Source organism: Phalaenopsis equestris, unplaced genomic scaffold (genome assembly GCF_001263595.1).
Source record: "Phalaenopsis equestris unplaced genomic scaffold, ASM126359v1 Scaffold000039, whole genome shotgun sequence".
NCBI classification, from domain to species: Eukaryota; Viridiplantae; Streptophyta; class Magnoliopsida; order Asparagales; family Orchidaceae; genus Phalaenopsis; species Phalaenopsis equestris.
This window is the reverse complement of record NW_018164481.1, coordinates 24872-36520: the sequence shown is the minus strand read 5'-3', so window position 1 is coordinate 36520 and position 11649 is coordinate 24872. Positions and strand designations below refer to the sequence as shown.

The 11649-nt window shown below is 34.2% G+C and overlaps 1 protein-coding gene across 2 annotated transcripts in view; it reads left to right on the top strand.

The window, feature by feature from the left end:
* The window catches only part of LOC110019037 (MADS-box transcription factor 23-like), a 76926-nt gene extending 65818 nt beyond the window's left edge, over nucleotides 1-11108 (top strand). The window contains exons 4-8 of one of the 2 annotated variants that reach the window (XM_020716559.1): nucleotides 10156-10255; nucleotides 10338-10379; nucleotides 10484-10567; nucleotides 10694-10824; nucleotides 10912-11108. In XM_020716559.1, coding sequence (XP_020572218.1) covers nucleotides 10156-10255; nucleotides 10338-10379; nucleotides 10484-10567; nucleotides 10694-10824; nucleotides 10912-10927 — 373 coding nt within the window. In that variant the 3' untranslated portion in view covers nucleotides 10928-11108. Of the gene's footprint in view, nucleotides 1-10155; nucleotides 10256-10337; nucleotides 10380-10483; nucleotides 10568-10693; nucleotides 10825-10908 lie in introns of both variants that reach the window. The other variant, XM_020716558.1, reaches the window with a different exon arrangement.
* The last annotated feature ends 541 nt before the right edge of the window (nucleotides 11109-11649 follow it).

Here is an 11649-nt window from a genome sequence, read left to right as displayed (position 1 = left end):
AAGATAAACACCACCTGAAGACTAAGATACAGCCGAAGCACCGCCTGGAAATCAAGATACAGTTTTCGAAGGGAAGAAAAGATGCAGATGGTTGTCTCGGTACAAAGCACACAAAAAATTATTAATCCAAACCGTAATACACGTATACAGTGGACTAAAATGGAACGAAGGAAAATAAGAAAGAAAGAATAAGAAAAGAAACCGTGATTGTTTCGGCAGCCCGACTCCGTCTCTTGTGGTACTATACCAGCTAAAATACCAGGAGAGAACTCTGCGGGAAAAAAGCTCCCGCATCAATCACATTTCTCCAATTCAATCCATCAACCATAAAAAATGGTCCTCCGGTTGAAATGGATTAAAACTAGGATACAAAATTAATCTCACTTTAATCACTCAACTACATAAAAGTGATCCATTTTAATCCCTAAAAATCTATTTTGGATCAGATTTTTATAATCAAAGAACTAAATTGGAGAAATGTGATACTTTAAGTTTAAATTGGTCACATATGAATAATCAAGATGACTATTTTGGGCTTTTCCAATATGTAATGTATTGGTTCTGTTTTGTGCCAAAAAGATGAAGTGCTAGAATATAATAAGCCAACAGCTTAGAGAACACTATATTTAGTTAATGACTCATAAAATAAACAACGAGACAATGTTCTGGCAAAACTACCACACATTAGAATGCAACAACATGGAATATCAAAATTATACTTCAGATTATGTCTCAGCAAAATCAAACTACAAAAGTGTTCATAAATTCAGCTATTTAACCAACAATTATAAAGAAACTTAAAAGGAAATAAAAAATTCTGTTGACTTTGATAATGAGTGGTGAAGATAAGCAAGGAAGAACAAAATTTATAAGTCAATAATTACAGCTGCTAACTAAATTTATAACTAAGATTAATCTTTTTAGCTATGTTTTCTATAATAACTACAACAATGTAAACTTTAACAAATATAATTATTGATGGATAATTAATTTACCAGTTCTATCTTCAAAAGCTTTTAATAGACAAAAAAATACTGCAGAAACTCATTAATTTCTATAATAAAATGAATAGAGAAGCCTTAATGACTAGTAGTTTAATAACAGAAGTGCTCAACAACATGTATAAAATATTTATTTTCAGGTAACTGAAAGCTTGCCACTCCATAAAAAGAAAACAAAAGGAACTCTTCATATAAGAATAACCTTTCGAAAAAATATACATTTTTCAATTGCACAGTTCGACTGATTAGAATCCTGCTAAATCTTCATTAATGACTGAATTACAACTTCAATATTCAACTTGCTTTTATCTTTTTTGTTGCGTCAACAAGATAAGTGCTTTTATAAGTGCCTCTAACCGAAGAATAGAACACCTGTGAAATATATTTACTTCTTTTATCATGTTTGTTGAATCTACAAAATCACTATTTTGTGCCTCTAGCCGAAAAATAAAACACCTGTGCATTATATTTACTTAATTTTTTCCTTTTCTATCTATCCAACTATTTGGATTTATGACTGGCAGGTCTACTACGGAAGCTATACATTTATTGAGAGGTTTGATGGAGAAGTTCAGAGATAATAAGGAGGATCTATATTTTATTTTTATTCATTTAGAAAAGCTTACGATAATGTTCCAAGAGATATCCTTTGGAGAGTTCTTGAGAAGGAAGGTGTTGATATGAAGTCATTAAAGATATGTATACTAGAGTTGTTGTGTTCGAAATGAAGGAGGATTGACCAATTATTTTTCTATTTATGTTGGATTTCATCAGGGATCGACTTTAAGCCCATATCTTTTTGCTTTAGTTATGAATGGTTTTACTAGACATTTACAGGAGGATGTACCTTGGTGTATGCTTTTTGCAGATGAAATTCTTCTCGTAGGTAAGACGAGAGAAAAAGCCCAAGAAAAACTTGAATTATGAAGGTCTACGTTGGAGCCTAAAGGCCTTCATTTAGTAACTAAAACTGAATACATGGAATGTAATTTTAGTAGTAGTAGCTCTAGTGACAGAAGTGTAAATTTGAGTGAGCAAATTATTAAAATGTGTGAACAATTTAAATATCTCGGGTATGTTGTTCAAAGCGATGGTGATATAGCTAAGGATGTTAATAGCAAAATTCAAGTTGGTTGGTTGAAGTGGAGGAATGCTTCAGTGGTGAGACCTGCAATGCTTTATGGCGTTGAATGTTGGCCTTTAAGAGAGAAGCATACTACTAAGTTAAATGTTGCCGAGATAGAATGATTAGGTTGATGAGTGGCTTTACACATAGAGTCAAAATGCGAAATGATTATCAAATTTTTGTTTTTCCCATCCGCGATAGGGTTGGTGTAGCTCCAGTGATGGACAAAATTAGAGAAAGTTATCTTATATGGTTTGGTCACATTAAATGTCGACCATCTGATGATCTGATTAGGAGTGTATATATTTTAGATTCGACTTATGTTAAGAAAGGCAGAGGTAGACCTAGGAAGACTTGGGCATATTGTATAAAAAATGATTTTAATTTATTAGAACTAAATGAAAATATGACGCACTAAATAGAACACAATGGAGAAAAAGGATTCATGTAGTCGAGCCCACGTAGTGGGATGAAGACTTTGTTGTTGTAGTTGCATTTATCCAACTAATTGTAATCATTTTAGATCCAACTTATGTTAAGAAAGGCAGAGGTAGACCTAGGAAGACTTGGGCATATTGTATAAAAAATGATTTTAATTTATTAGAACTAAATGAAAATATGACACACTAAATAGAATGCAATGGAGAAAAAGGATTCATGTAGTCGAGCCCACGTAGTGGGATTAAGACTTTGTTGTTGTAGTTGTATTTATCCAACTAATTGTAATCATTTATTGAATCCTGAAAAGTTTGTTTAAAATTTTCCTTCTATTTTATACTTAATATCATAAATCATTTGTTTTAATTTAATACATAGGACCACAATTAACTTTCCTTTATGAAATCATTTTGTAACATAATATTATAACTTATAAACAAATTTCTAATTTTTACCTTTCAAATTTTTTTATAATGCAGTATTATAATTTCCTTTCAAAATTTAAATTATTTTTTTCTTGCAATCTATAATTTAACTCATCTTAAATAATATTGTTATTTTAAATTTATGTTCATCTCGATTTCGAGTACACTACATCCACACAACTGCTCTATGCACTAAACCTTACTGCTCATTTTAATCGTTCGCCTCTATTTGACCTACCTGCAAAATGTGTTTGCGCACAAGCTCCCACCTTTTACCAACTCATCTTAGTCAAGATTCACTCACACGATCACTCGCTCGGTCCGGCGTGCCACTCCAACAACTTCTTGTTCCCCCCTATGTTCTACTTCATCTCTTTCTCTCTGTTATGATCTCGTCATGCCCGCGCCCGTCACCATGCACAGACATATTCTCACTACTCATGCATGTAGTTCCCCTTCACCTTCTTTGCCTCACCTTCTTCTCTTATACCATTTGATTTTGTGCTCTCATTTCTCACCAGATAAATTCAACCTTCTCTATTTGTTCTCGCACAAGCTCCCACCTTTCACCAACTCATCTTAGTCAAGATTCACTCACACGATCACTCGCTCGGTCCGACGAGCCACTCCAACAACTTCTTGTTTGCCCCCTATGTTCTACTTAATCTCTTTCTCTCTGTTATGATCTTGTCATGCCCACGCCCATCACCATGTACAAACATATTCTCACTACTCATGCATGTAGTTCCCCTTCACCTTCTTTGCCTCACCTTCTTCTCTTACACCATTTGGTTTTGTGCTCTCATTTCTCACCCGATAAATTCAACATTTTTTATTTGTTTCGCCTCTCCTTTATTATAATAAAATTGCTTGTTGTCTCCCTCATCTTATTGTTTCTTCTTCACATCCCTTTCTTCCCCTACGTCTTCATCATCCTTGTTGAATCAAACTATCATTTTTTTTTATTGTTATAGGTCGTTATAATCTTCATCTTATAAAAATTTCATTCTCAAAATTTATATTTCCTAAGACATTTATAGTGTGAATTTTTCCTAACCCAAAATCACCATGAAATAGTTTAAATTTTGTTACTCATGTTATAGGAAATATTTAACATTAAAATTAGTAGCAATTGTAAATCTAACTTAGTAAAAAAAACACCTACTCACAAGATTAGATCGCCATCTTTCCTCTAATACAAAACATCATAACTAAAATAACACCTGCTATATGAACCAGGATAATATAATTAGAACAACACCCAATATTTAAAATAGGATAGCATAACTAGAACAACACTCAACACATGATAACTAAAAGAACACCCAAATGACGTGAAATAACATAAAACTCATTAAATTTTATCAGCATCTGCATCAATAGTAATAGAATGTTTGGGCCCTTGATGGGTTAAGGCATAAATCCATTGTCGAATGTTCTATCGTGCTTGCTCCGTATGAGTTACTACGCCAAAGTTTAATCTTTTGTGGACCATTTCTGATAATAGATCAATCTTGAAAACTCCTCTGAGTATGATGCCTTCCTGAGTTAGCAATTTGTGTGGATCTTTGAGTAAAATTGGGACAGTTTCTCATATGATGTCCACGCAATCAACATAAATAACAAACCACAGAGCCAAATAAGCACTCACCAGTTGTAGCTTCTTACACTTAGCATAATCGTTTGTAGTGCTACTGCCAATCTATCAAATCCATTGGCATGTAATTTTGTTTACTCCTATTAAATCCTCCACAATGAAAGTTTGATGCCACCTCTTCCGAGTTCTTTCTCTTGTGCCTCTCTCTATATTTTTGAATGAATTGAAAATTAATCACCACTGACCAAACCCTTATCAAGAACACTAAATAATCCTCAATCGAAATCTAATTGAATCATTCAAACCAAACAAGAAATTCTATCATTTCTCCTATGTAGATGATACCAGCTATGGTGCATTTTTAGATAATGTTGTAAATTCTATCTCATATTACATGACTAATATCTTCTCTTGCACCAATCTAATAAATTTATTCTGCACCTGCCTCCGTCAATAATGGGGCACGTCAATCTCTAATATCTCCACAAAATCTCAATTAACCAACCCATTTGGTATATTTCTCAACCTGTCTTGACACTGCTCTGGTTACCGTCTTTTAGCTTCGCTATCCAATACAAATCCAACTACCTATCACCCGAATAAATATATTATTTCCTTCACGAATTAAATATATGATTCAAAATATTTTCTATTCTCAATAGTCAGTTTTCATCTTATATTGATCCTTTAATACCCTTGAATAGTGTTGGTTGCAAATTCTAAAACATCTTCAAAAAGTCTCAACTATTTATCATTAGTAGATACTGATAGTTGTACAAGTTTTATTTTGATTTATATGTTATTTTTTTAACGGTCGCATTTTTATAAATGTTTGTAGCTGTTTGATATCATGCATTTATGTATGCAATAAATAATATATTAAAATGAATGCGATGTGCACATTAATTATATATTTATAGTGCTTCTATATGCATAACTGACTATGATTATATGTTTCTATTAACTGTTTCGATATACATGACAGACTATGATGAAGTCGTCTATTTATGGCACTAGCGAGGGGAAAGCTAAGGGACCCGTGCACCTAAATGGAAAAAAACAATGATATTGAAGTGCCTTAATTGAAATAATTTTTACTTGGTGCTTTTCTGACAGTAGTACAGATAAAAAATAATATAAAAATATTATTGATATAATAAAACACATTGATAACACCTAAGTGATCATATGTTTTATTCTGATTTACTATAAACTTAACTAGCATGTGCATTGTATCTTTTTTATTTATATTATTGTACTATAAGAGGATGAGCATTCACTAGCTTTGTTTAGCTTATTGTTGTTATAAACTAATATTACAGGTTTGCTTAAGTGAATAAAATATGATTGATAGAAATAAAAATATTTATAGAAGACGCGGACAAGTTACAAGATAAATTTAATTATGTTGTCATAATTTATTTTTTTTATTGCCTCTTTCATCTGTAAAATATTATTTATAGAAAATACATATATAAACTTAGTTCTCACCGGGTCGTGACAAAAGTAGTATTAAAGCCAGTATTTAGGATTAATTAATGAGATCTTGACGAAAGAACCAATAGGATAATTAAAAAAATTTAATAATAAAAAAATTAAAAATTTAAGTTAACTCAAATTAATAATTATAACCATTTAGGCATAGAAGTGCGAATGTCCTGGCCCAGATGATGGCTTTGATGACTCAACTGATTTTAAAATCGAGATCACAGCCTAACATAAGTGATACAGTTGTTATAGATAAGTACTTGAAGATATTCAAAGATTTGAGTCCACCATTGTTTAAGGGAACAAAAGATTTGATTGAAACAGAAAATTGATTGATGCAAATTGTGAAGATAATATATATTATGATGTGCTCAGCTAAAATAATTCATTCACTACGTCTATACTAGATGGAAAAGCTGAAAAGTGGTGGCATGGGTACTGTCAGGATAAGCTACGGGACAAACCCAATATAATGGTCAGTTGGGAGGAGTTGGGTTTGTGCCATATCAGCTCAAAGACAGATGAAAAAGGTTCAACAACTTGGTGTAGAGAGAGAAGACAAGCATGCAGTATAAAGTAGAATTCATTGTATGCGTCACATTTGATCGTTGCTGTAGAAGAAATTGAGATACGTCCCATAGGCAACTTAACGATCTTTGCAAGGATTGATAAGTTTATAAGCACTCACGGAACATATTTTCTAACATAATAGCGTCAATTCTCTAAATATAACTGTCTCAGTTCCCCAAGTATAATTGCATCAGTTCCCCAAGTGTAACTCTGTCAGTTTCTCGAGTATAAAAACAATCAGAGGAAGTACTATTATCAATATTTAATATGTGAAATCTCAAATTTTTAGATGTAATGAATATAAAAAAAACACTTTTTTATATTGTGTTTTTCAAAGATAAGAAGGGTTATACAAAACAATTATGACAGTATTTCTTCTACAAGTAGGAATAACTTTAAGGAAGGAATTACTTTAGCTCGTCACCACTCCAAGTTCGAGGGATGTCGTTCCCTGCAAATCTCTTCAGTCTGTATGCTTCAGTTACAACTTTTTAGTGGATGATGTAGGGGTCATTCCAGGTTTGATCCAGTTTCCCGATAGCTTGCCTCCTAGCGTCGAGGACAGACTTCTTCAGCACCAGGTAGCCTAGGGCAAACTTCTCTTCGTCTACGTGTTTGTTAAAATATTTGGCTATCCTTTGCTAAACCTCTTCTTGTTGGAGTGCTGTGTTGGCTTAATTCTCCTTGGCAAGATCTAGAGTCAGTCTGACTCCTCCGCCATTTGCGCCACACTCCTAGATCTTCCTCGTCGATAGCTGAGGCGAAGTGTACCATCTGGTTATGATTGTTGTATTTGACCGGTAACATGGTTTCCATTCCATGGGACAACATAAAGAGGGTCTTTCCGGTGGATGCAGACGGTGTTGTTTGGATTGCCCAAAGTACCGAAGAGATTAGGTCTGCCCAATTTCCCTTTGCTCATTATACATTTTTCCTTAGCAAATTTATTATGATTTGTTTGTAGTCTTCGTTTGTCTGTTAGTTCGAGGGCTTTATACAGAAGCAAATTTGAGGTTGTTCCCTTAACTTTTACAGAAATCTTAAACTCTTTTACCGGCGAACTGGGTCACATTATCTGTAACTATGACGAGGGTAATTCGTATCAGCAAATCAGGTTAGCCAGGATGAAATTTTGGACTACCTCCGTCGTTATGTGTGCCAGAGGCTTTTACTTCTACTCACTTGGAGAAATAACGTTTCATCTCTCCTTTATATTAAACAAATTGCTTGTTGACTCAAGCGCCTTCTTGTTTAAACTTTCCTTTCATTTCTTGATGCGGAAGCGCCAATGCTCGCATGGGCAAGGCAATTGCTGCATGCAGATCGGCTCAGTCTAAGCGGGAAACGAACCTAGGGTTCTTCCTTGCGCAAGTTTCTCTCTTATTTGGAGCGGGGCCCACTCGAATTTACTCTAGGACTACGCGTATGTTATTTATTATGTTTTTAAGTCAATATTGTTTTGCTTCAAATTTTCTATCATTGGTGTATTTTTCCCTTGTTGGAGTTGTATACAATGATAGGTGGTGCTCCGACTGTATCTTGCTCCAAGGTGGTGATTATCTACTCGTCTTCTTCCCTCTCTCACCTCTCCTCTTGTTGTCGCAACCTCCAACGGTCCGTTGCTTGTTGTAGCCCTTGCAAATCCACTTACCATTTGTTGTGGCACCCTTTAACATCCTAACTTGTTGTTGTCGCCCCTAACAACCCATTTATTGCTTGATAACGCCCCTACCAATCCTCGCCTTCTTGCTATCCAACCGCAAGACAAATCTTCCCCTCGTGCCGCTAGACCTCTACCACCTACAACTTTCAATTTCCACTATCTCAACACATTGCCTACCACCTTTGAACCTCCCCCTAAGGGGTTTGGTGTTTAGGTTGTTGTTTTCCTGTTCTCAAGTGTCTTTGTTTCTAACACCCCTTTTAATTCCAACAGTAATATTATCATTCCGTTCGGTATCATTTGGCATCAAAGCTAGGCTCACCATAGTCATATCCTAGAGGTTTCAAGCATCCGTCATAACTCATACCTATCTCCACACTCCCAAAAAAAAAAAAAATCGTTCTCATTCCCATACCCTCTCTGACTCTCACATATCCAAATCCTAACCATGCCACCAAGGAGACACCTGTCGAAACTTTCCCGGGAATAGAAACAACAAGAAAAGTGTTGACTTTAGCAGAGATTTGTCGAGATTGATGATAGGACCCAGGGGAAATTACCCTCGAGCATTATATAGAATAGGGTTGTAAACTAGTCGAGTCAAGTCGAGTTCGACCCACCCTTAACTTGAAATTGAGCTGGACTAATTTTATTGAGTTCGAGATCAAGCTTAAGTCTACGAGTTCGTGATCGACTCACAAGCCGACTTTTTTATTATAAAAAAGGGAAAATAATATTAATTTAAGATAGTGTTACAATAAAATGACAAATATAATTAGCAATTAGTAAAGAAATAATAAGAAATTACTCAATATAAAATATATAAAATATTTTTTAAATATATTTGAAATCTTTAAATTTAATATATTTTGAGTATAATTTATATTTATATTTTTTAAACGAGCCAGCTCACGAGCTAATAAGTTGAATTGGGGCTAGCTTGAGCTGTGTTGTTAGCTTATTGAGCTCAATTCACGAGCCACTTATCAAGCCAGCTCACGAGTCGGCTTGACTCACACCTCTAATATAGAGTCGAAGAGGAGAAAGCGATGAGAATGAGAATATTTATTAAAATCTTTTATTATCGGGCATTACACACCTAAAATTATCAAAGGAGCGCATAATCATTAAGGGCATAACATGCCCTAATAGTTAAAGGTCATTATGCTCTGCCTACCTATACATGATGAATTTTTAAAACCACTCAAGTCAATAATGTGGTCCAATTAGGCTAAAACTCTGTTGATTATATGTTCTGACGTCAAATTCTTGAACTTTCCAACCCAAAATATGTGTTAGAAGCAGCACAACCGTTATCAATTCACGAGCCACTTATCAAGCCAGCTCATGAGTCGGCTTGACTCACACCTCTAATATAGGGTCGAAGAGGAGAAAGCGATGAGAATGAGAATATTTATTAAAATCTTTTATTATCGGGCATTACACACATAAAAACATCAAAGGAGAGCATATACATTAAGGGCATAACATGCCCTAATAGTTAAAGGTCATTAGGCTCTGCCTACCTATACATGATGAATTTTGTAAAACCACAAGTCAATAATGTGCTCCAATTAGGCTAAAACTCTGTTGATTATATGTTCTGACGTCAAATTCTTGAACTGTCCAACCCAAAATATATGTGTTAGAAGCAGCACAACCGTTATCACACAGCTTAACATTATAACCAACAGAAAAACATACTTTGTAGGAAGATATGAGGCACTGCAAAAAGCAATACTAAAAAGCTCACCGTATGGATCAAATCAATTGCAGTTAATCAAAAAGAATGTCAAATAAACAGCTTATGCTATGAGATGTGGTGACATCCTTGTCAATCATAACAGGCAGCTGATGGGAGAAGATATTAACGGGCTGAGTATCAAAGAACTACAAAACTTAGAGAACCAGCTAGAAACAAGTCTCCATGCGATCCAGCAAAAGAAGGTCTTTAGATCCAACATGTCAAATTATGCCCAGTTTATCCCTGATTTCAATTATTTTTATAATGTTTTGATCTCTTTTGTAGGAACAAATTTTAATCAATGAAGTTCAAGAACTAAATCAGAAGGTAGTTCGCACAAATCTGATTAAACATGTCAGATTATTCTGCAATCTGCAATACTTTTTCATTTTTTCTTTTTACATTTTTTTTATTTTTTTATTTTTTTGCAGATTGCCCTCATGCATCGAGAAAAAATGGAACTCTGTAAAATGCTAAACCTTTGTCGCCAAGAAAATATGGAATTAAACAAAAAGGTATTCATCAAAGATCAAACCAACCACTAAATAGCAATAAATTTCAAAGCCAGTAAAATGTAAACGATGTTGATAGCATTGAAGCTCATATTTTATTTGTTGCATGACATAAGAATTGTTTGTCAGGTTAATGCAACTAAAGGATGCAGAGGAGGATCTACTTCTGCCAATTCTGGTAGCCCAATATCAATCTGTCTTGAGTTAAGCCCTCCACAACAGAAAATTAATGAACTGCATGAGGACTGCCCGAAATTAGGGTGAATATCTTTTTCCTTCCTTTAAGAGTACAGCATATTGACGTCATACAAGATTTAATTGAGAAAAACAATTTGAATTTGCAGCAGACTCCAATTGTATTAAGATGCCCCAAGAAGAGTAGATGATTCTCCATGGTCAAGATTATAAACAACTGGTATATTACATTCATTAGTGAATGTAAAAGCAACACTCAGTTCAACTGAAATAAAAATAAGAGATTATCATAAAAGAACGAATTCATATGTAATGCAATATAGCACTTAGTAAAGACAATTTCTTTTGACATTTGAGTATGACGTTATGACACTTAATGGTAAATGAACGCAAGTTAATTCTCAGAAAAAAGACACTTCCAAAATGGCAGTTCAATAACAATTCATTTCCACCAATTAAATATGAGCCGCATTAACAAGTATGCTAGTTTGCAGACAGTATGGCATGCATTCAAAGCGAGGCCTTTTAACTCCATCTGAATAAATTGGACCTAATAATGATGAATACAGAACTGCAAGATGGTAGCTTTTTTACTTCATATACATTAACTAAACTTCACCAAAACGAATAAAGAACTACAAGATGACGACACCAACTCGTTTCAAATGTACAAACTTTTATTACTGGATATTTGATTGGAGGGATTTTAAACATATAACATTTCAATTGGGTGTTTTGAGTGTTTGATCAAGGTGAGAATTATTTTGAAGTATATAACATTTCAATGAGTGTTTTGAGTGTATGATTCAAGGTGAGAAATATTTTGAAGCAGCCTCTTGATACCTCAGGCCTGTCTAAGATTGGGCTGTAAACGAGCCGAGCTCAAGTCG